We start from the raw sequence: 24,735 nt of genomic DNA, 5'->3' as shown, positions 1-24,735 counted from the left end.
TCTGTGTCCCATAGTGTCATCAAATACATGCTGTTTCAAGACTGCTGGTATTCTATGATATTCCTGTCTCTCCTGTCTGTGGTGTAATCTGAATCCACTGAATTTCAGCAGAGTATCAGGGCATTCTTTCAAGAAATAGGAATGACCCGTGAAAGAGGAAGCAAGCATTACTTATTTCACCACTGTCACCATTTCAGTAGTTCCTCCCATCCCATTTCTTAGGTGTTTTGTTAGATAATTCTATGTCAGTGTGCACTATTTTTCTCCTAGCATTTTGCTTGGCCGACCTGAAGAAAACCTGCAACCTGTTTTTTAAATGTCAGTTTGTTTTGAGGTGGCAGTTAAATCAGTTCAGTCCTGCCTGAAATAGTAAATGTAAACACATTAAACAGGTCTTGTGCTCTTCCTGAACAGAGCCCGATCAACTCCTACTGAAACCAGCAAAAAGAATCTTCCTGACTTGTGATACGGCTGGGTTAATCTACCAGAAATATTTATTCATCACCCAACAGGCCTCCTCCAACAATGCAAACTGAAGTTCATGCTGCTTTATCTAAGAAAAGAAATTAAATTGATTAGATACTTTCAAAATATAGCAGCTTAATTGCCTTCAGGCTTTTGCAAAGTCTCCAGCTGGCTAGACTACTAATCTTTTGCAATTATTCTCATAATTATAAAATTAAAATTATGCCTGTTTTCTGATGATTGATTATGGTTCAGAATGGCTCACACTGGAGTTCCTCAATATATGGATGTAGGCCTGATCTAATGAACCCACCATATCTTCAATGGAAGGTGATAAAGACCTGCTGAGATACATAAACAGAGAACCTGGCTCCAAATATTAAACAGGTCCAAATGTGTAATGCTGAATTCCCACCAGGCCCTTTCTGATATCTGAGTCCCTTTGTGAGCCATATCAACAGCTTGCCTCCATATATTGTTAATTAGGTATCTCACCCACGGCTTTGGAATTTGAAATGAGCGTTTACTGTAAGCATGCAGTATGGTGCCTTGCAGTGATTCTTCCTGGCCATTTCTCCTCTTTAAGAAAACTGAGGCAGAGCCATTTGCCCCCTCTTGAATCAGGTTAGACCCATTTTCATGAAATTTCTCTCTTTATTTCATTTTTGGTAAGAATGAAGACATTTTTCCAGACTCAACAAGAAAGCCCAAGCCACATGAAAATCTTGGTGTAGGAGGGAAGATAGGCTAAGAAGGCGGGGAGGAGCTGCAGAGGGGTGTGAAAGCAGAGGCAGCTTGTCCTGGTTTTGCCTGAGATAAAGTTAATTTCTTCTAAGTAGCTGGTAGAGTGATGTGGTTTGGATTTAGTATGAGGATAATGTTGATAGCATACTGATGTTTTGGCTGTGGATGAGTGGTGCTTACCCTGAGACTTCTCAGTGTCTCATGCTTGACCACTGAGCAGGTGCACAAGAAGCTAGGAGGGAGCATGGCCAGGGCAGCTGACCCCAGCTGGCCAAAGAGTTACTCTGTACCATAGAATGTCATACCCAGAATTTAAACTGGGGGAGTTACCTGGACAGGATTACTGGTTGTGGGGATGAGAATTTGGCATTGGTCAGCACATGGTGATCAACTCTATTGTGCATCACCTGGTTTTTTTTGGGCATTCTCTTTTCCTCTCTTTCTTTTTCAATTTACTATTAATATTATATTTTACTTTGTTTCAGACATTGAGCTCTTCTTAGCCTACAAGTTTTTGTGGCAGGGGAGTGAGCAAGCAGCTGTGTAGTGTTTAGCTGCCAGCTGGGGTTAAATCACCACACAGCTCCAGGGTACTCCTCTGTGAGGGTCTTTTCCCTAGAATGGGAAGTCATGAGATGAGTCTGAGGGGTTCAATACCACAGAGTGGATGCTGGACATTACAGGGGAGTGGAAGTCAGGAAATATCTCTTTATTTCTAGCCCTGGGGATTTTGGATCTGAGAAGCTACATTAAGCTTAGCACGCTTAAGCACGTTGCTTAACCCAGTAGCCAAGGCCATGGTGATGCTGAAGTGCCTCTCTTCTCCATTTGATTCAGAAAATGTTCTCTGCATCAAAAAACTTCAAAGTTCTCTCAAAAATAATAATTTCCTAGAAGAGCTTGATTGAAAGTAATGATTTCCAGATGACCCTACACCTTATCCCACATTACTAGTCCATTCTTTGGGGAATGTTCTGGGAATTGCCAAGTGTTCGATGACATTTGAATTTCTACTATGAATTATCTGACACCCACAGCATCTCATAAACACCATAATGCTGAGTCACTTTTAAATTGCTATTTTGGTCCTATATTAAAACTGAGCGTGCTTCTTCCACCTACATTACATATATACAAATCTGTAATTCCTCTGTCTAGGTTTTTAAAAACTCTCTTGGAATAATCCTCCCAAGGAGAAGATTAAGCCAAGAGGTCCAAATGAGACTTGGTGATATTTTGCTACTTGATCACTTTAAAGTCTCCTTTCACTCCCTAGAAGCTACTTGAAGTGCCTTTTAGCTTTTAGCATGATCAAGGGAGTCTGACTTATCTTCAATTTTCTGTGTAAAGCATTTAAGGCGCCCAAATCCTTCAAGTTAAGGGCACTTTATCAATTTATAGTTGCAAGAATTTTTCCCTTTGGCATTAGTCTTTCCTGCCCTGGAGGCTGAATTCTGCTGTCAGTCCATATATAACTTCTGCAATTACAGGCATTTAGTCACCTCTTTGTAAAACCATGTGTGAAGGAGGGAGAGTGGGAACCCAGACAGTGGTGAGTGGATCCAGGCTGTCTGCAAGCCATCAGTGTAGCCATGGGCTGCTGCTCCAGCACAAGGTTGTTGTGTGAGAAGAGAGTGAGTGTCTTGGGCAGAGAGGACAGAGGATTAAGCTTCAAAGAGCACTGCTTGTATAACTCTGCTCTCATCAGTATTGATCTCAGCCTGGAAGCCTGAACAAAATCAAAAAGGCCAGGTGCTACCTTGTACTTTCCTGAAATCTGTGATGTGAGTTGGCAGGGCAGCAATGGGGAGGGCATGCTCATGCCTGAAAGGTCATTGGCTTTTCCAGCTCTCTCAGCTTGACTTAAGAGGATATTATCCCTCCAAACAGAAGTCCCCTTTGATACTGTTCATATTAGGTCTCCTCGCTGCACCATTACAGAGGTATGACCATTAGAAAGATCCAAAATTAGAGGAACAACTCCTGGTCCCTTTGAAAAGCTTGTAGAGAAAGCTTTGCCTTGCCTTGCCTTGCTGTGGTTATAGATCTCAATAAACAGCCATAGCAGAAACTAGAAGGGCTCTCTTATAACCCAAAAGCTTGTTTCCAGCCCATACAACAAGGTCTGGGTAGGCTGATCACTGTATTAGAGGAATTGATTCATAGTGAGATTATTCCAGAGGGCAGAGTTTGTTGCAGACTTATGTTTTTAAGTAGTTTTTTTTTCCTTTTCCTCCTTTTCCCACTGTCATTATTGTCTTAATAGGCAGCAGAAATATCCCTTTTTCAGCTTTCCATTTTACCAGCCCCAACAAACCAAAAGCTCAGACTGTTCTTTTCCATGTTCCCTCTTTCTCTTGTTTAACACCCAGTGGTCTCATCAGAGAACAACAGTGACACTCACGGGGTCTTAGAGCTCTTCTGACAAATGCTTCACCAGATACCAGGGGAGATCATATTAGCCCCCTGACCCCACTGGTTATGGTGGTGTTGGTAACCAGGCATCCTCTGGCTGAGGATGCTCAAGGCTTTCTTCTCTTCAGACATTTCCAGCTGAAGAGTTCCCAATTTACAACAGAATTTCTTGTAATTGATGTAATTGATTGTTAACATTGTGTTGTAGTTATCACATTTCTGCTATTTGGGTCCTGAGGGTCATCCTTCTATGTGATGCTTCAGACTCTGTTCATTTTTACTGAGTTTATTAAAATTGCTGAATTTTAACCCATTTTCATTTGCCTTGCTTGAGACTAAATCAACAACTAAGATTCTAATTATGTACCACTGTAACCAACTCAGCCTGAGGAATCAGCAATGTCTATTTGTAAATTCATGCATATGTTTGTATGCCTAACCCTCTACCTCCATATTTTATGCATACTCAGAATAAGATGCCATCAAAAATGACAAAAGATTATTTAATGAGCCATTCAGCTATAATGCTTATCTAAATTAAACACTGTGTAAAATAAATTAGTTTGCTAAAGAAAATGAAGCATATTTTACCTTTCACTAAATATTGCATTTACTCCACAAATTAATCACATTTCTCAAGATTGATGAATAAAGTGAAATCCCTTCTCCTGTAAGCACCAAGGCTCTGTGTTGGAAGGTACACACAGATAGCTTCTACACCAGTTTATTTTAATTTGTGGAATGATTCCTTTCTTGATGACAAAAGGCACTTCTGACCACAGCATATATGTATACAGTTATTTTTTTTAGTGTACTTTCTACCATTTCTTTATTCCATTGTTCTTTTTCCATCAAGTGTTTATGAAAAGTAAGTGCAGTCCTTGTGAAGGGTAAAATGAAGTGGCAGGGAGTGTGATGCCTTCTGTGTTCTTGTTTGAAACATATCTGCACAAACAAGGAATGAGGACTTCTGGACTTGAGACACTGAACTTGAGGCCTCTTGTCAGCAAGGGTATTCATTGTAAAGAGAGCCAAGTGACTATTCTCACTTATCTTGGCTCATTATTACCCTATAGTGCTCAGATCTTGAGAAATTCCTTGCCAGTGTTGTGGGGTGTTCAGTTGGGTTATTTTTCTTTTGTTTTTTCATAGGGCCCTATGGTTTAAAAGATGATTTTCCTGATTTCCTGCATCTTGTATTGTCAGGAAAGTACGTAATCTGAATAGACATAAAGATTTTTGTTGTTCAAATGTCAGGGCTTGAACTAAGATAAGTATTAGACTTGCTTTTACTTCTCTTTTGTGTCTTTAGAGATTGCTGTTAGGAGGGGTCTGGTGCTTGCAATAGCTTATACTCCAAAACATACTTCTATAATGACAGGTGCTTGAGTCTCATGAAAACAATCCATATTTAAATGCTTAGGTAACTTGTGGACTATGAACCTTCATTAATTTATGCCTCACAAAAATTGGAGATGTGTAAGAATAATTTTTATTTTTTTGTTACTCTGTGGAAGTCAAATCATTTGGTGTCATCTCAAAAAGTGTAATTATATTTGTATGAAAAATATCTTTCTAAAAGAGCCCCAAACCTACAAACCACAAACTAATGGCTAAATTTTTCTTTTCTTGGACTGATAATGTCTGCACCTCTTAGCACTGGTTTGGCAGTGTGCAGGAGGGTGAAACATGTTTCTAGGTAGAGTTTTGCTTTGATGTTCTACAATGGTCACAATGGGCAATGTTGAATTTTGCTGCTTTGCATTAGTTTTTTCAAAGTAAAAACAAAAAGAGGAGACAGAAATTTCCGAGGCAAAACCAAACTGAAAGACAAAATGCAGCTTTACACTTTTAGCAAGAGATGGAAATCTGGTCCAGGAGAACTGAACTTTAAATTACATCAAAAATATCCAAAAGAGAATTAAATAGCTTTTTCATTCAGATTTTATTTGAAACTTGCACTGAAAGCATACATGTTTTCTTGGATTAATGTTAGTTTGGAAAGTATCCTAGTCCTATGCTGTTTGATGTGACTTCTCTGAGAGATGAGTATCTGATTTTTCATGCTTCTCAGGAATCTACAGTCAAACAGGACTTTATCATCACACAAGGCTTTATGTCCTAGCAGTCATGCGCATGAATATTTCTGTTCACTGTGGGAATGTCAGAGGGATCTCACAGATGCCTCTTGAAGTGTTAAAGCTGTTGAAAAGCAGAGCTGCTCCTGGGCTGTCATGGACAAGCCAGATGGGTGCCCTCTTTTTGTTGTGTTCAGTTCCCCTCTCTGTGCAATCAGACCTCGACACTGAATTTTGCTGCCTCCTCCTAAGGGTGGGGTCTGTTGGAGCAATTCTGGCACCTTTAAGCAACCAAACAGCCAACAAATGTGGGGTGAGTTGCAGACAAGGAATAAGAAACCTACTGGAGACAGATGAAATTCCCTAAATTTCTCTTCCCCAGAGACAAAGGAGGACTGTGCAAGTGTTTTCCAGACTAATGGAAAAACTCAGCTTTACAACAGAAGATGTGGAGAATAGAAAAAAGGTAGTAAAATGCCATCTCCTGCACAGTAAGAAAGCAGCATGGAAAATAAGATGAATTATTTATTTCTGTATTTAAGCACTTGCAAGGGATGCAGACAAAAGCAGTGTGAGGCCATTTAAACTGAAGGATTCTCATATGAGGAAAGGCATCACAATCATGTCCAGAGGAAAAATGATTAAGAACAACTTGTAAATGATACATAGTAGAATAATGAATGAAACAAAAAGCTGTTTCTTTGAAAATAGATTGATAATGACTTTATTTCAGTCCAGAGTCCGACATAACTCATGCAAATGCTCAATTTAGATGGATGGGATAATTCATGTGGTGACCCTAGTGACTATTATGTAAATTTTAGTGGGATTGAGTCATACTAAATTTGCAAATCAAAGTACTGCTCAGAAATGTTATCTGATTTCCAGGTATTGAGTCTAAAAACTCCATTAATTGTTCAAAAGTAGGTAGTGAGTGTACATTTATCAGATGAAAAATCTAAAATCTACAATCTATGAAGCTTAAACAAAGCAGTCCAATTTTAGGAAAGTTATTACATGCCCATGGGAAGAAAATATTGTCTTGTTCTTATATACAGCCTATCCAAGGTCACTGCAGTAAAGGCTGCTGCAGATTCATAGTTTTAATTAAGCAGTAGCAAAATTTAGACATAGAGTCTAAATAACAGAACTTCATGGTAATAAAAAGAGATACCTTATTTATTTTCCTGAGAACATAAAGCCCCATGATTTTATATGTCTCCTACTTAGGAAAATGTATTTTTGTAATATAGGCAATTATAAATAAATTTTATTCAGTTCTTGCTTTACAGGGAACAAACTCATTGCAAAAGATCATAATAATAAAAACTCCTTTTTAAACTGAGTCCACTTAAGTAAAAATAATTTTTTTCACTGAGCAGAAACAAACTCAGTTGCCATACAGCTGGTTGGAGTGCATTTTTAATACAAACTCTTCAAGCTGCCTTGTAGGAAAATGAACATTGAAGTTAATATCACTCTCCCCACACACACCTGCATGAGAAATTTTTCCTTATTTTTGAGAGCAGTGTGGTGGGAAGATACCCAGAGGGCTGGGAAAGGGGATGCCCAGGTGCTTGGGCACTCAGCAGCAAAGTTCTGCCTGAGCATTAGTCCTCTGTGAAATCTATAATGAGTTCACAAGACTGGACCAAAATAATCAACAGATTGTTTTTTCTAAATGTAATTCGAGTTTTGTGGTTTTGCTTGGGTCTTTTTCCAGCTCTGAGTTTGTGCAAAGATGTGTGTGGTTCCCTGCATGATTTAAGTGACAAGGATGATTTACAGTGGTATGGGATAGGGAAATGCTGCCATGTGGGTGGTGAGAAAGATCTGCACTGGCTAAGTGCCCTGCATGGCAGCTCCCCATAGGATCCTGAAGAAGCTGCTCAGGGCCTTTGCCACAGAAGTGTGGAAGGATCTGCATGTGGGGTGCACCATGGGGTCTGGGGAGGGCTGGTGAACCATTCAGTAGCCCAGAAATAAATGGTTGTCCAGATGTGTCATGTGTGTCCTGCCGGGACAATGGGGTGCCACTGATGTGCCAAGGTAGGACAGCAGGGAAATAACACACTGGAAGGGGAGGAAGAGGTACAGGGACAGTGCTGCTGGTGTGATCTGAGAAGCTGGGCCAGGTGATGTGGCAGGCACAATCCCAGCCATCCATTCCCCTCTTCTCTAGCTATAATTTTGTAAGTGGCTCCGTATGAAACCCAGATATAATTACATAGAGTGACAATGGTTTTTTCTCATTGGGAAAGTGCTTGTGTTTTCATTTTAGCTGGGGTCCTTGCTCTGTAATTGCTTGTAAACACTCTATTGGTTATAAGAGCCAGATGGTGCAGTAGATGGCTTTTAGTGACTCCTGAAAAATAGAGAAGACTCTGACTAGACACCATTTACATTTTTTTTTTCTGTTTGGAGCACATAGATTACAGCTTGCTTTAAACAGAGGGTCAAGATGAAACCTCACAACAGAGGCATGCAAACCTCTCATACTGAGCTTGGCACTGGCAGTGTGCATTTGGTGAGGCTGCATCGCCCACCCAAAACACGTTTGCTGCAAGGTGCACAGGAGCACAAGGTGCAGGCTCTTGCCAGTCAATGTCCATCCACTTCACCATGCACAGGGCTTGTGGGGGACCTCTGTTTTCCTCTGTACAGGTGCCAGTGTGGCTTTGAAGAACATTGTCTGTGCTAGATGTATTCTGGTTTTGACAGGACTTGCATCTGCTGCCCTCCATCGCTCCTTTCCCGGAAAGTTCCCCCCAGCCTTTGAGTTCTTCTTTCCCTACAAAGAAAATAAAGAATGGTCAGAATTAAAGGAGTCAAAAGCAGTTAATCAGTTTAGGGACTGTGTTTATGTGTTCCCTCCCTTCTTAGGGGTAGTCAGAGTGACAGTAAAGGAGCAATACTCAGAAGGGGGGCAGAGGCTGTTGCTGAAGAAGCAGTAGATGAGGGGGTTGACGGCACTGTTCAAGGCTGGCAGGTTCTGAATAATCACAGATGCGTAGAAGCGCTCTTTGGTCTCAGGCAGTATGTTGAAGTTGTCCAGGATATCAAAAAGAAAGTAAGGGCTCCAACAGAGAATAAATGCTGCAGACGAGACAGAGAGAGGAAGAGCTTGATACTGGATAGTTTAGCAATTTAGGGAAGTAATTACACATTCATGAAGCAACTGTCATAACACATAAATATTTGTTCATGCAAAAAAAACACCTCTCCCCATTCAGGATCTTATTTAAGAGAATAGTTATTAGATTGTGCTTTTATTTGTCTTTATTTTTATTTTAATGCCTATAAAATATATTATGTGTGTTTCTCTAAGTGTTTAGAGTGCTCCCTCTAGACATATTGAGACACTTCTGAACACTACACAACACATAAAGGGTAAATAGGTAGCCAGTTAAAGCATCATCAGTTATAGTGAAGTGCTCTTTTAATGGTCCCCAGAGTGAGCAGCCAATCTAAATGTACACACAGCCAAAGTGCTGCTCCGTGACAGCGCTGCCTGTCACAGCCACCTATTAAAATAAGGTTCTCAGACACCCAGGAGCAAGGAATAACACCCTTTCACACTGCATTATGGCAAACCAGCATGTCACTCGGCATGCTGGATGGAAACACTGTGTACATGGAGTGTGCAGGAAGATTCTCCTGATTTCCTGTACTGCCATTTGAGAGATGAATTTGAGGAAGGGAAGAGAGGACTGTACTGCTCATAGCCTCTGCTTTTGTTCAGAGGTGATAGGGAAAAAAGGTTAGCCACAGATCTAGCTTTGCAGGCATAGGGAATAAATCTGTCTCACAAATTTCTATGCTGTCTCTTCTCACAAAGGCCTTTGATTCAGGATTTGCATAGAAATGCTGGGACAGGCAGTTCACTCAACTAAGCCATAAGTATCTGGGTTGCAAACATACAGGTAATTGTGAAATCAGACACAGGATGACATCCTGACTCAGATGAGACAGCAGAGTAACCCTGTGCCTGTTTTCTTGTCTCATTAATCAGAATTTCTTCACTGGCAGTCAGCTGAGTGCTCACTAAAAGTGCAAGGAAGAGGTAAGCTTCCCTCCTGTTTTCTAGAGCAACCAAACAGGAGATGTCTGTGCATAGATATATGCAAAATAACAATACACAGTGCCAGAGTGTGGATCATAGCACTCACTATGCAGAACTTTATGTGGCTTTAAGAAAATCCATGGATGTTAGGTGTCAATCTGTTTGCACATCAAGAGATACTGGGTGCCTAATATTATCAAGGTCTGCTGAAATACTTGAGCATCCATGTGAACTCTCAGCATCTGATGGCCTTGCAGTAGTAATTGTGTCTGCCAATAGCTTTCTCTGATTGCCACACAGAAAAGTTCAGATGCAGAGAAGCTGTTCTTGGGCTTGTGGAAAATATGAATCACACTGGTCTCTCTCATGTCTGCAGATGCTGCCACTAGACAGTGAGCTAAGCTACTCAAGTGGCTGTTATCACAATAGTCTCCAATCTGGATTTTGCAGTGTTGGAAAGAATAGCAATCTCTTTTTCAGTGTCAAGGGATGACTGTCAGCCCTTGGGAGTAAACAGTTTTAGTTCCTTTCCTGCATGTCTCTGGCAGCTAATCACAAGCTCTGTGTGATGCTGCCTTTATTTATTGAGATAGAATATCAGCCTCCTAATTGCATCAGAATAATGTCATTTCCCTGGGAGACAGAGAACACCTGCACTAAGTCATCTGCTGCCCAGTTGGGAAAGGAGAGCTCATTCTTTCCATCTGGGCAGGCAACACACCTGTGACATTAAATACAATTGCTGCACATCTCACCTTTCTTCTCTCCCTTGCATCACCCCAGCAGCTCACAGGCCATACAGTGTCTCTAACCCTAAAATACAACTCAGTTGCCAAATCTTTTGACATTCTGGTTAGGAAAGAGATGTCCTCTTCCTTTCTTCCTTTTAGACATTGTCTCTTTACTTTCTTTATGTACACGAGGGGCTGTGCATCTAATTTAATTCAAGGGTTATGTCAGATACCTAAAATAGAAACGTCTCAGCCAGAAAAGAGGGGAAGGACAAGATCAGAAGGCAAGTCAGGTGTCTGAGTAAAGCTCCTTCTCCAAGCTATCTACTTTGACTGCTGATGACAGAGGTTGCTGAGGAAAAGCAGCTTCCTAATGCCAGCATCCTCCCTAGCTCCCAGCTCTGGGGCTTTTCACTTACCAAGGATAATTACAATGCTGTACTTGATCGCCTTCACCTTCGCCCTGGATATGAACCCACGGCTGGTGTAGCCACGGGAGGTTTTGCCACCTGGGAAAAGAACAGTTCAGCTAGTGAAAGAACAGGACTGGTGTGTGGATGTGTCAGTGTGTACCTTGACAGGCAGGACAGGAATACACATCTCATCTTTCCCTGGTGTCACTTAGGACCTCAGTAGTTCCTGAAATTTGGACCTTCACAAGTCAATCAAAACCTGAGCCACCCAAATAAAAGGGAAAAAGTAGGCAGAGTAGATCTCCCCAAAGCATTGAGGCATGTGCAGTCTTGGGATGGAATACTCTGATCATTTTATAACTTTCTGTGGCCAGGAATTTCTGATACTGAGCAAAATGTAGACTTGCAAGGACCTGTGAAGACACAGAAAAAGTGTTGCTGAGTATATGCTAGGAAAAAACTATTCTGGAAATGAACAAAGTTCTAGGAATAGGAATTCTAACTTCTAGAATAAGTAGTTTTACTTTTTATTAATTTTCTCACAGATGTTTCCTATTATGCCTCTAAAGAGAATTTAGTGTCAAAGGAAAGAAGGTAAATAATGTAGAAATGAGTTATGAATGAACAAATACAGAAACCCCATTCCCACCACAGCAATGACGGCCCAACATGACATGTGCATGTCCAAGCACTCCCAGATTTGTGAGGATCAGCTGGAATTGAATCACAAAGCTGGAGTCACAGGTATGCTGAGACTCACCAGGACAGCTGGATATGATGACAGCCTGAGCTTTGCTCTTCATCCAGATGGTTCGAATCACAATTGAGTATATGACACTGCAGAAGGGGAAAAGTTGCTGGTATCAGGCACAATAAATTTAACAGACATCTGAGTCTTGTGCTCTAAGAATATACTTGTCCATGTGTAAGGAGTTCACAGAGGTGGTGGGACTGCATAGGAATAATAATAATAAATGACAATAATAATAATAAATATGATATGACTCTCCCACAGTACTTTTCTGTACTGAAAAGAAAAGTGAAGACTTTTCACTATGGAAGTCCATATGGTTGTCCTGGCTTTGTAGATGTCAAATTTGAGGCTCAGAGGAATGTAGTAATTCAGCCAAAAAATCTTTCAGGCAAGAGCTCATTGGTGATTTTGAGCCAGCCAATGCCAAATCCATCTGAGTATCAGCCCTGCAGCACTAGCTCTGATGAGGGAAGCATGGGAGGGACCTGGTTTTGCTGTATGTACACTTCAATTTTGCTGTTACTTTTTGGATATGAAGCTGGTGAATAAAATTTCGCCCTGGGGAATTTGATAAGGGCAAGATCAATCAGAAATGCAAGTAAATACAACAGTGCTCAGTTTTGGGTCTCAGTGTCCAGTGGTGGAAATCAAGGAGAACTGAAGTGTCAGATAAATGGGAAGAGTTAGATGATTCAAAATCAGATCCACCACAATTTGCATATTTAGAGAGGTTTATATACTTTCAATAGGAAAGATGAAAAGTGTCCTAGTACACAGTGACCCTGCATAGTTATGGACTTTCCCTGTGCAACAGCCAATCTGGACTTCTACTGATTTAATATAGAATAGATAAAAATAATTCCTTCAAGATGAAGAGCTGTTTAAACCCACCTCCTGCTTGAGGATGTTAATTGTCATAAACCTTAGTGGTCCTTATGTGAAATAGGTGCAACAAAGGACATAATTTCAGGGTGTTTTATAGAGGAAAAATGTGTCTTACTGTTATATAGCTTATTTTTGTTATCAGAAGAGGCATTATACTTATTAGTCCTTTCAGACTGATATATGAGCCTTTCCTACACCACCCTCAATCGCTAGACACGCTTGCAAAGGCAGAATTTGTGCTCAAAAAACTATGAAGGTTTGGAGGTTTCCCTTTCTGTGGCAGTCTGAGCCATCTGGCTGCCAGGCTCAGTAGGTGAGAGCTACAAATTCAAGGTGCAGTCTGGGCTGTGCAGCGGAGCAGTCGCGTCCCTGCCCCAGCGAGGGGTTTGCTCACATCTGCCTACAGCTTGGACTACAGCTTGCTCTCCTTAATGCCTTCAAAAGTCCAGCTTGGCTCCCAGCTGATTTGGATATTTTCCTTTTATCTCCTGCCTTTTCAAGAACCTGTTTATTTAACAGCTCATACACTTGAAACTCGAGAGTTTCTTTGCACTTTTTACAGACAATGGTGGAAAATTCATGTACATTTCTCCTTTGATTGTTCCAATGAATCAGACTGTATTACAATGATAATTGTTGTCATCTCAGAAATTTTACCAGCTCACTCTTAAAAGTCCTGTTTCTATTTTCTTCCTAGCCTGCTGTCCCTAGCCTGACCTCTTTATTTGCAGCTGAGACAATGTCCTTTCTGATGCAGATTTTCCTTTGTCCAGCAGGAAATATTCAGAGTTTCTTAAGCATCAGGACAAAGGAGTCTAACTCTGTAGTCAAAATATCCTTACTTTCGGCCAAATGCCAAATAAGGATTGAATTATGAAGCCAGGCTTCTCACTTGCTTTGCTTTGACCCCAGAATTTCTGCCCTCTTGGCTGAAGACTGGTAGGGGCATGTCTTTTGCCAGCTACAGTTACATCATCTGTCTTCTCATTGGCATTTCACCTATGAGATTACTTGCTGATTCGTTTGACTCCTTAATTTTTAGAGCTCCAGAGGAAAGTTGAATTCTTGTTTTCATCTAGCAGCTTAACAAAGTGCTGCCAACATAGTGGATCTGTGTCAGTATTTTTGCTTCTGTTCATCTTTCTTTGCTCTGTAGCTGAAGCCAATGGAGTCTTCCTTATCAAGAGTGGACTAGAGGTGGTGTAAAGCTGCTCAGGGTGGACGTCAGGAAAGTTTACATGCTAGGTAGATTTCTGAGCAGTTCTTGTGCCAGCCACAGTTATTCATTTATAATTTGATCTCTCTGGGACTCCAATTTGTAGTAGTACCTGACCCTTTTCCTTTATTTTTTCCCCAGCAATGTCGACACACAGCTGAGAAACTGCACTTTCCAGAAATGAGTTACCTAAAGCATAGGATTATAACAGGCAACTGCATGTGTATTTCAAAGCCACAGAAGTAAAAAGAGGGCTCTTATGAAGGAGAAGTATTTTTCTTACATGGGAAAATCAGCTTTTTTCAGAATACATTTGTAGCTCCCTTTTTTCTTGTAAAAGGTGGCTGGAGGAGGATCCTGAAGTTGGTCAAATGTCAAAGAAATTCTCACTTGAAAAATGAAGTGGAAGATGAGCAAAGAGTAACAGGGAACAGATGACAAACTGGTATTCAGAGGAGTGTTTGGAAATAGTCTGCACTATTCCAACCATATCCTAATTTCTGTTCCCTTCCTCTGGACTCTGAGCTGCTCAGCCTTCACTACCAAGATGTAAAAGCATGTGGTACACACTGCCACAAAGCTCTTTTTTTAACCCATGTAACACGCTTGCATGCTGCTGGCCCTTGTCTCCACTGAAAGCACAGGGAGGTGTGATGTGCAGCTCTGGAGGTCCAGGTGTTGTCAGGCTTCTTTGTGTCTGTAAGTGCACAGCACACTGATCTTCCAGCCCAGGTTGTAGGTGAGAGACTAATGAAAGGGTACTAAGGTGGAAAAGTCAAACCTGGATGGAAAATTCATCCAAGGCATTCTGAAAAGTAGCTGCTCAGGCTTTGAAGACCACAGGATAGAAAGGACATGCTGTTGATCTGAAAATGTGATGATTTTTCTAACACTGATAAAATGGGTACCTCAAGAGGTCGGAGAAAAATACAAAAACATGGCTCGCATTAAGGGTGTATCTCAGAAATGAAATTCTTTACATCTCCAAAAGCTTGATCCAAATTTTAAAGGATTAAGAGACATGTTCATCATAGCCTGCTATTAGTTAATGGTGTTGTTTAATATGCCTCATTGGTAATTACAGCATTTTTTATCCATGTAAATATGTAACTTATGGTTAGTCATACAAATGCAACTGTGAATAATCACACCCCATCTGTATTTTTAATTCACAGAACACTTTTTTTTTTTAAATAAAATGTCTTCTGGTAAAGCTATGTATTGATATTAACAATCATAAGTGTTATTGATCTGCCCACTCTTTAAATGTAGAGTTTTTGGAAATAAATAATTGCACTATGAGGGCGTCCCACACAGCCTCAGTATTTTCTAGTAAAATGAGCCTTCACCATGGCAAAAGTGCACTTAAGCTCCCTGTTAATTACTTCTATTCATCATCCAGTATTGCCTATTGTTCCCTATAGTTTATTTGTGCAAAGTGATGTGGCTGCTTTGTTCTATGGCAGCAAATTTACAGCGCTATTTGTCTAAAGAGAAAAGTAACCTCATCTGAACAAACCATTGCAGCCACATGTAATGGGTAAGTGAAGAGATGGACAGATACTAGAACGTATGTGCAAGATCCAGGGTCTTCATTTAGAAATGGAAATTGCAGGCAAAAAAGAATGGCCTCACTGAATCAAGTTCAAAAAATGACCTTTGGTATTTTTATTAATAGCATTTCTAGTCCTTTTATTTGATTTAATTCAGAGAAATACCTTTTATTTAATCTATTTTTTATTTCATTACAATGCCTTGGGTTTAATTCCATATTTTTCCTTTTAGCTGATTTTAGGTTTTTTTCTCTTCTAATTATTTTTCGGCTTCTCCAAAGCAAATGTTCTCTTTGGAGTTCAGATTTTAAACAGCAGATGGATATCTTTTTCCTCTGTGCTTCAAAAGGAGCTTTAGCATTTTTTTTTAAAACATGAGTTTGCAATTATATTAGGTAAATGTCTATGTATTATATTTATAATTTTAAAATATAAAAAATATATTTAGCAATCATGAATAACAGCTAAAAAGTTCTAAATTTCTGGATACTCAAGTGCCAGAACATAATTATGTTTTGGCACAGAGTAGCAATGCAGACTAGAAACACAGTAGCTCTTCTGTTTCCCCATCGCAGGTTCTGAGGGGCCCAGGTGCAAATATTTGCAGGAGAGCAGGGTGTAATCTTGATTTGAGCCATATTTAACCTCTGTTCAACAGTGCCCCAGAGGTTTTCAACAATCACAATTACCATGTCAGCTTTACTTGGTGTGTTTTGGGATAGAAGAAAAGGCTTTGGTTATAGCTGCTGACACTTGTCCCAGAAGAGGAGAGAGCTAATTACTGCAGGTTCCCTAATTACTTTTTTTGAATCTTCTGCGGTTTCATAGGTTGATAATATCAACTGCAGAAGAAGTGGTAGAATAATGTAAATAAGAGGGAGCAGGCCAAATTTTTAAGTGCTGTATAGAAATGCCTGACTCAGGATCTGTGGTTCTTCTTGCACAATACTGAGACAGTGGGGACAAGGGAAGTTTTAATATGAAAAGAACAGATATTCTCCACTTTTTTCAGCTCTCAAAGATATCCACACACTGGGGTTAAAAATACCAATCATAGCTTTTCATTTTCTTTTCATTATTCAGGTCTTGTTCATTGGTATTGTAATCAGATAAAAAAAACTTGCTGAAAGACCACAAGCTTTTTGATAACTGATTGCTGATTCTCTAGTTGTGAAGAAGTGGTAGGAATAAACCTCAGAAGTATTAAGGTCTTTCAGGCTGTTGCAGTTTTCTCCATAAATTACCTTTCTATACATACATTTTTAAAAAAGCAGGGGGTGAGGGGGAGAGAATGCTGCGTTCTTCTGGTTCATGTTTTGGCTTGGAATCTGTAGAGTTTGCTCACACCACATCTGGGGGTTTAGCTTGTCAGTGGAAGGGTTTTTCATGGTGAGCATAAGGTTATCAGCTAAATAATTCATTCCATGGGCTGCAGTGTTATGAATAACACAACTCCTGTGAGTTAGTTGAAGGCTGTCAGGAACACGTGAGATCAGCTCTACAGAGAGAGCTGAGAGCTGCATGAGAGAAGCTTAAAAGATGATGGTGTCTGAACTGTAACAAGTGAAAACAGCTCAGCCAAAGCAGCATATCTAGTGTGGAATTAAGTCCTGCACCTGAAAAGTATGATTTTATCCTTTGTATGCACTTCAGATGAACAGCACCAGAAAAAGTGCTGTCATCAGTGAACTGCTTTGCTCTAGAGGTTAGGTTTTCAGCAGATTCAGGCAGCAGAACTAATTAAGAATTAACTCTGGCAGCCAGTGTCCCACATTGCATCAGACACCTGCCATGCAGCTAAATCAGAGTGCTTCAGCAGAGAAAATAAAGTAGCTGTGCAAACAATATGAATTCTTGCAGAAAAGGTTTAATTTTTTTCTTTGTGTGCACCCTGCCTTGCTTCCTCACTAAGTGTGGTGTATGGCTTAGCTTCTGGCTTATATGTATTCAAGGCTTCTTCTACTGATCCTTGACCTTTCAGTTACACATTTATGGATCTTCTCTCCATTTTTATGTTGTGGCCTTTTTTAAATAACATCTTCGGCTAAAGGTCATTAAATTAAAAAAAAAAAAAGCCTTCCAAAATTTATTAAATAACACTTTTCATTTTATAAATAATCTCTTGTCAGAGTAACACACAACTGGAACATACGTGATCTCTCTCACCCTTATGAAATAGCATCTCGTTTATCATCAAACCTCCTGTGCATCTGAAAGTATTGGGTGGAACAAAACTTTTACAGAGAAACTGAGTCCCAGGGGGTATTAACAGCCATTCCTGCTGTTCTTGAGCCACATACTGCTTACCAGAGTATTTGTATGCTGCAGCCACATCAGGTGGATTAGCTTTAAACTCCTGGACTCCCAATGATTTTTAAAGGAATAGATGTCACACCTTCAGGCTATGTTGCCAGATGTTTTACAGATACATCAGCTGGGAAGCTGCAACCTTCACTTTTATGCTTGAGACTTAAAAAAGTGTTCTAAAAAATAGCCATTTCCTTCCAAATTGCATGGCGTTTTTTCATAATGTCTCTGCTGACCTTGCCCTGTAGCTAATCCTCTTTTTCTGTGGTTTTAGACAATCCTCTCTGTTCTGAAGAAAATAGTATCACTGACAACTAGAAATAAATAAGCACAAAATAAATCCTTCCCTGCACCACTCCCCTTCCTTCCTTCCAGTGCCAGACACCAATTTGGACCTGTCAAAAATCCTTCTTCTGCTGGCAAGGACACAGGAGCATTTGTGTTAATAAACACTGAAACCAGGAATGTTTCTGGGCAGGTGATGGACACTGTGCTGCCCCTGGCTCCAAAACCAGTGGTTTTAGCTCCTGTCCTGCCATAAACTTCTTGTGAGAATGTTGCTTAAGGTTAAAGCCACAAAAAATTTAGGATGTTTTATTCATGTGTCAGATGTCAGGGCAATCTCATGAAATGCCAGTTTCACTGCCTTTCTCTTTCCCCTCATGTCTTCATCACCTTCTTGCTTCTGGGGATTTACTGTAAAGCAAGTCACAGAGCTGATCTGGTTTGAATATCTTTCTTTGGCAGGGAGGAGGGGAGCATAATGTCAGCAGCTCTGAAATATTTATTGCTCTGTAGCTTGCCTTTTCTTGCCAAACAAGTATAGATGGTGTGTAAAAGGAGTGGCTGGTCTGTAACAGAAACCATGCAAATCTATGTGTATGTTAGAGTGTGAAAGAGATGTTTCACACACCTGTGGAATGACTGGTAACTGGGCAGGCTGTGGGATTTTTTTCCTGAAACACTTAAGATGCTGGCTAGAATTTCCCAGCTGCTGCCTATTTGAGAAAGCTCATAAAAGAGCCCCTTTCACAGTAACAGCCAGCCTCAAAATTTTCTAGTGCCATTTCTTTTCACTGTTAAATTGCTTTCTGTTTGTGCAGTGTATGTTTATTGATTTTGCTGCTACTGCTGGGCTGCAGATCTACCCACATTTTTATTTACATATTCCCAAGAATATTTTTTTTTGCATATTGAAAACTAGGCTGGCTTTCAGAGGCAGGAAAACATGCAGAGAAATTATCCCACCTAGGAAGGATAACTTGGGAGTAGTTTTTCCTTTCTTCTCAAACTTTTCTTTAAGGAAAACTTTCTTAATTTTTTTAATTATATCTATGCAATCTGGTACAAAAAATGGAAGGTTTAGTGAACTGACATGTTATGAGAAATGTGTAAAAATCATCCCTTCTCTCTAGGGAGCAACACTGGTCCATTTTGAATCCATATCAAAAAGTCAGCTAGATGAGTTCAAGCACCACATGGTTTTGATTCTATCAGAGATAAACTAGTTGCCATTAAAAGCTGCAGAAATTAATCTCTGTGATAAAACAGTAATAAACATCAATGTTATGTAGTCACTCCTGTCATCATCTAGAAGAGATCAGCCTCTGAGCACCCTACTCTCACCCAGGGCACTAATGAGCAGGAAGCTAAGGGACGCTCATGGCTCATCACTTGTTGGAAAAGCAGCTGGACCAAGAGATAAATCCAAGGGACATTGCAAAAATAGTTTTTCTCTCAGAGTCCAAGCAGCAAATTATGGGGGGAAAAAAGGAGTCCCAGCAAGTCTTTCTTGCTGCTGACAAGAAGAGATGGACACCAAGAAATACAATTGTAACCTTGCTAGTGAAAGAAAGAACAGTAATGGCTCTGAGAACTGTCACTGACACTGGCAGCATTTTGAGGCAGTTAGGAAGCCTCACTCCCCTTCCACATCTGATTTTGGCTGCTCTTTTGCATTGGTGGCTCCTTGTGGCTAGTTACCTTCTGTTTCACAGCAGCTGAAGGCAGTGCTCTAGAGGAAGGCCGATCACTAAGTCTGCGATATTGATTGACTTCAGTTTTATACAGTTTCTGCAGATTGTCTTTGTGATTTGAGGCAAATCAGTCTCAAATATCTGCTTAGGTTTCCTAGCTTAGGTTTCCTATTACAAAACAGGAAGAAGTACATTTGTTCCTATTTTAGGAGTAATTGGCAACTACTTGGAGCACTTGGAGATTTCTTTCCCATCCTGGTGAAGGAACCCTTGTTGAGTATTGTGAAGCTTGAGAGCACTTCAATTTAATTTTAGTTAATTAGTGTTAAGTGCAGTTTCCTGTTCTTCTATTAAAATTATCTTTTGTCATAATGGATAAATATTCATACTGGTTTTATAAAGATATCTTTCAAGCCTGAAGCTGTGGAGATAAGTGGACACACTTAGAGATTCATTCCTTTTTTCAGAGAAAATGTTTCTGGCTGTTAATACCACACAGAGAACACCCAGGGCAAGTACATGGACCCATGTATTATATGATAAAAACCAAAACAGCTATGCAGCAGGTATGGAAATGAAATTGTAATGAATGACTAGAAATTAAAGCATTAAGCTGATTGCACACTTGACAGCATTCACCACACATTTGCTGACTGGGCTTTGGACTTACCTGATTATGATCAGAGGAATGAAATACACCAGGAAAGCCACAACTGTCATGTAGGGGATCCAGTAGGAGTCATCAGGCCAGAGAGCCCAGCACTGCACTTCCCCATTGGAGAGCTGCCGTTTCCCAAAAATAATCAGAGTGGGTATGGAAAACAGGAAGGAGAGGCCCCAGGCCACTCCTATAAGCACTTTTGCCTGCCTTTCTGTGTAACAGAGTCAAACAGACAGTGTCAGTGGGGTTGTTGGTGAGAGTGAACCCTTGCAGCACTATTGACAGAAAGGCAGGGAGGAGGAGGAAATTCTGTGAAGAAAGGGAATTTTAGGCTGCAGCTGGCTGGTGCTGAAACGACTTCAAAGGAGAAAGAGGATTTCATCTCTTTCTCATGATAAATTGTCATGTCATTAGGAGCTTGTATTTTGCAAGTTTTATTTAAGGATGCTTTGGGCCTGTTGAATCTGAAACACTCTGAGAAAGGCATTGGTCAGGGTCAGCAAGTCAGAAACATGAAATGCAAATGGCACCTCTATGCCACAGAGAGAACATCACTTATGGATGTGAAGGACCTCAGACCTGCCCTACTGCATGCCTAGTGATGCACCTTGAAGTGAGAAAGACTGCGAAACATTTCCTATGAGGAAAAAGAAAATGCCTCAGTTCACAATCAGAACAAGATTGCACAACCAGCTGCCTTTAACTCCATCTGCAACTTTACTCACCCAAGGAATCAAGGGCCTGAAGAACCTGGGCATCTCCTGCCCTTCTCTGTATGAGGGTGTGGATCAAATTTAGCTCCTGCTGATGAACCCAAGCCATGCCAGGAGTGGACTGCTAACCACAAGACAGTGCAGATGACGGTGCTCAAGTGCCCAGCCCTGTTTTTATCTACTGCAAAATACAGGAACTGGGAGATCCTCCTGGACTTCATGGTGAAGAGCAGGAGCCAAAGGACCTCAAAACCTCCAGCAGGTTTGGGCTACTGCATCCTCTTGATTTCTGGCCACTGCCAAGTGAGGAAAAGCAAGTGGGAAACGAGATGACATCTGGTGGCACCCACAAGATTTTGTAAATATCAGTGGGTTGGAGCAGAAAGTTCCAAGGCTTTAATTTTCAAAAACCTGCATCTTCTGGCTAAAATCCAGTTAGCTCTAGCTGAAAAGTGTGGGGAAAAAGGGCTTATCTGTGGAGTACCCATGGTTTTCAGTGACACTTATTCCTCCTCAGCCAGATTGCAAGAGGAACATATGGGGACAGATTTTTTTTTTTTTTTTTTAATCTGGGAGCTTTAGTGTTCAAATACTTTATTGTCCTAAAAAATACCCGAGGTTGTGTGTGAAATCGAAAACCACTTTAAATTATGCATATCAAGAAGAATGTCTTTCCTCCTTGAAACTCTAAGAGCAATACAAAAGCATGTGGGCGAAACATTCAAAAAGTAATTTTATGCTTTATAAAACATCAGTTGCAAATACTCAGTTATCCTGCTCATTTTTAAATGCTACCCACGTTCAGGAAAGTATGGTCTTGCTAATCTAAGGCTTAAGGGAACTCTGATGACATCTGCCTAAGTGAGAGGGTTAGATTAAGGCTATAAATATTGTACAGGCAAAAGAGAACTGTGAAATTTCCCAAAGCATAAGGGAATAGAGTTAGCAAAAGGAATATTAAGAATAAATTTCACAAAATATTTCCTCACAGAAAGGATATTTCAAATGTGAGCTAACTACTTAAATTACAGTCATGCAAGCCTCAGTGTTTTTCTAACTAAAAACGATCAGAGCTAGAAAAGAAATCTTTTTTTTTTTGTACTGTATATTGAACAGAACTGGGCAATTTGGGTTGGGCAATAGAGCTATTTCTTTGTGTTTCATAACACTTTTCCTGCAATGTTAATTTATTTTTATTTTTAAATGTCCCTTGCACTTGGTAGAATATGGCCTTGCTAGTCTAAAGGGTGTTACAGAGCACTGATAGGTAAGCAGGTTTTTGTTTTATAAGAATAATGTCAATTTTCTGCCTCACCAGCAGGACTTTTTTTATGCTGCATTTTTAATAATTGCTCTAATATGCTCAAAATGCCAGCAAATCACATAACTAGAGCTGTATCAGTTATAAATGAAATCAAACAAATAACTTTTGAAATACAATATTCTCTTGAACCAGTCTGAGAATTTTCCTTTAGAGCTTTTCAAACTGTGGTGGCCAAGACTAACTCCCAGGGTTGGAGTGGGAACCTCAGCTGTGAGCTCTGGCTCTGACTCTCCTAAAAGATGTTTCCTTGTGACTGTCCCCTTTGCTCTGCTCCCACCACCCACCACCCCTGCACTGTCACAATGGCTTTGAGAACATCTCTCTGCTCCCAGCAATATGGGACAGGGGGTCACCTCTTGGAAGGAACTTTGCTTCCTGCCATCAAGAATGTAATGTAAATGTAATGAATATAAAATGCTATGCAATCCTTTGATAAATTGAGTGTTACCTTAAAATTAGGTTTTAAACCCAGAGAGAGCAGAGCTGTTCCAGAATCTCAGTGACAGCACTGTTTTCAGCCCAAAGCCCCACAGGGATCAGTTTACACCTTTTTGGGTTTTGTCATTTTCTTCAGCAGTTCTTTTTTCACCTGCTGTTTAGTTTGCATGTTGTTTGCATATACCTTTCCAAGATGATGAAGTATTCATAAAATATTTTCTGCTATAACTTCTCAGTTTCTTTTCTTTTTGATCTTTATTTTACAAGTTTTTCTTAATACCCTTTTGGTTGTAGAATTAGGTGTCTCATAGTAAAAGCTTTATGATTAAAAGGCATTTTTCTTTCCCATACTGCACTTTCTCTGGTCATTTATATATTTGAAATGTATAAAATATTCAGCTGTTGAAGTTTGTTTTCTTAAAAACCATGCAAAGAACAGCTCATTGCAAATACTTTTTAACAAGACTTGAGGCTAGTAACTAAACCACAATTTTAAAAAATTGTTTGACATTTTCGAAGTGGAATGTTTGACTTCTTTTTTTTTCTAAAATGATATTTCAAGGCTACATGGAAACATAATTTTTCAAATCAATAAGAAGAAAGAACTCTTTTGTTTCTTGATTGAAGGATTTTGGGGGGATGAGTGTTTCATTTTGCAAAGAAATTTGCCACAGGTTGACTCAGAACTATTCATGAAGTTCCTCTGTGTCATCACCAATGACAAAGATTTGTAAATCTCTTTGTTCTCCATCTGTAGAATAGCTAAGAGGGCATTTCAAAAGCGTCCCACACAGCACCTCTGCAAGGAATACCTGGGTGCAAAAGGTGATTATTTTATGTACGCTCCAGAAAGTTGCTATGTTAAATATAACTCTCTAGAGCCTTCTTTTGGATTTACAGCTCTCTTCTTTTTTCCTTTGAACATGGACTTTGCTTGTGCATCAGTGTGTAGCCAGACCTTGCAAGAGGCAGATGGGTTTTGTCAGTGTTCTCTCTGCTTGTGACCTTTTTCCCCTGACCAGAGCTGCACCCAGCTGATGGTTTTGCTACCCTCAACTGAGGCAACATCTGCTTTTCTCCAGTTAAAAAAAAAAATCAAACAAAAAAAACCTTTATGGTCTAGGTATAGGAAATGGGATTTTAAAAAGGCTTTTATGAAGATTTGAAGTGATTTTTCATGGGTTCTTTTTCAACTTCAAAGCGCTTTTCAAAGATTACCCATCGAATTCTTTACTATACCCAGGCAGTAATTTAACAAGCACCGCTTTTCCTGTGCCATGCATGAAGAAGAAATGCCAGCAGGTCTGTCCCACAGCTCATCCTGCTCAGCCAGCAGGTTTATGAGCCCCCACCCTGCCTGGTTGATGAGCCCTCCTGAAGGAGCTGTAGAGCAATGCCACCCCTCCCAAAACCCACTGGGAAAACCTTGATATCCATCTCCCTGTTCTGAAAGAGTTGATCCACACTCTGGGGAATCTAAAGCTAAATTTCACACAAGTTTTTGAAGCTTTCAGACCTTAACATCTGCCAAAGCTGCACACTGTCTGAGCTGTGATAGACTCACAGGTTTTTAAGGCCAGGAAGGACCATTAATCTGATCCCCTGAATAGACCCGTCTGGCAAAAGCCATCATTACTCCAAAACAAGAATGATATTTGCATCTGATTAAAGCACAGCCTCCAGACCTCACGGCTCTTGTAATGTTTTTCTTCCTCCACACCTGCAATTTCTGTTTCTTCACTCAGTGCAACATTCTTAACACCCCACTTTGGCTCTGTGGGGAAGAAATAATTTTGTTTAAACTGTACTGCTAAGAGGCCAGGATATATCCGAGTGCTGTAAAAAAACTGAAACCAAACAGAGGAAATGATAAGAAACAATAGATATCCAAACTTATATGCTAAGTCTTTTGAACATACATCAAATTATTTTGTGAATTCTCAGTACACCTTTCATCCAAGTTATTTTTTAATGTGAATAAATAGACATTATAGATGTT

The 24,735-nt window shown here is 40.1% G+C and overlaps 1 protein-coding gene across 2 annotated transcripts in view; it reads right to left on the bottom strand.

Moving 5' to 3' along the window:
- Positions 1-5,550: 5,550 nt before the first annotated feature.
- The window catches only part of NPSR1 (neuropeptide S receptor 1), an 88,546-nt gene continuing 69,361 nt past the window's right edge, over positions 5,551-24,735 (bottom strand). The window contains exons 5-9 of one of the 2 annotated variants that reach the window (XM_071429639.1): positions 20,271-20,472; positions 11,670-11,746; positions 10,916-11,005; positions 8,618-8,798; positions 8,257-8,493 (exon numbers count right to left, since the gene is read on the bottom strand). In XM_071429639.1, coding sequence (XP_071285740.1) covers positions 8,400-8,493; positions 8,618-8,798; positions 10,916-11,005; positions 11,670-11,746; positions 20,271-20,472 — 644 coding nt within the window. In that variant the 3' untranslated portion in view covers positions 8,257-8,399. Of the gene's footprint in view, positions 8,494-8,617; positions 8,799-10,915; positions 11,006-11,669; positions 11,747-20,270; positions 20,473-24,735 lie in introns of both variants that reach the window. The other variant, XM_071429638.1, reaches the window with a different exon arrangement.

The sequence above is a fragment of the Agelaius tricolor genome, unplaced genomic scaffold, assembly GCF_023055355.1.
Source record: "Agelaius tricolor isolate 1412-34295 unplaced genomic scaffold, bAgeTri1.0.p SCAF_6, whole genome shotgun sequence".
Taxonomy (NCBI): domain Eukaryota; kingdom Metazoa; phylum Chordata; class Aves; order Passeriformes; family Icteridae; genus Agelaius; species Agelaius tricolor.
The sequence above is the reverse complement of the archived record's forward strand: the minus strand, read 5'-3'. Positions and strand labels throughout refer to the sequence as shown.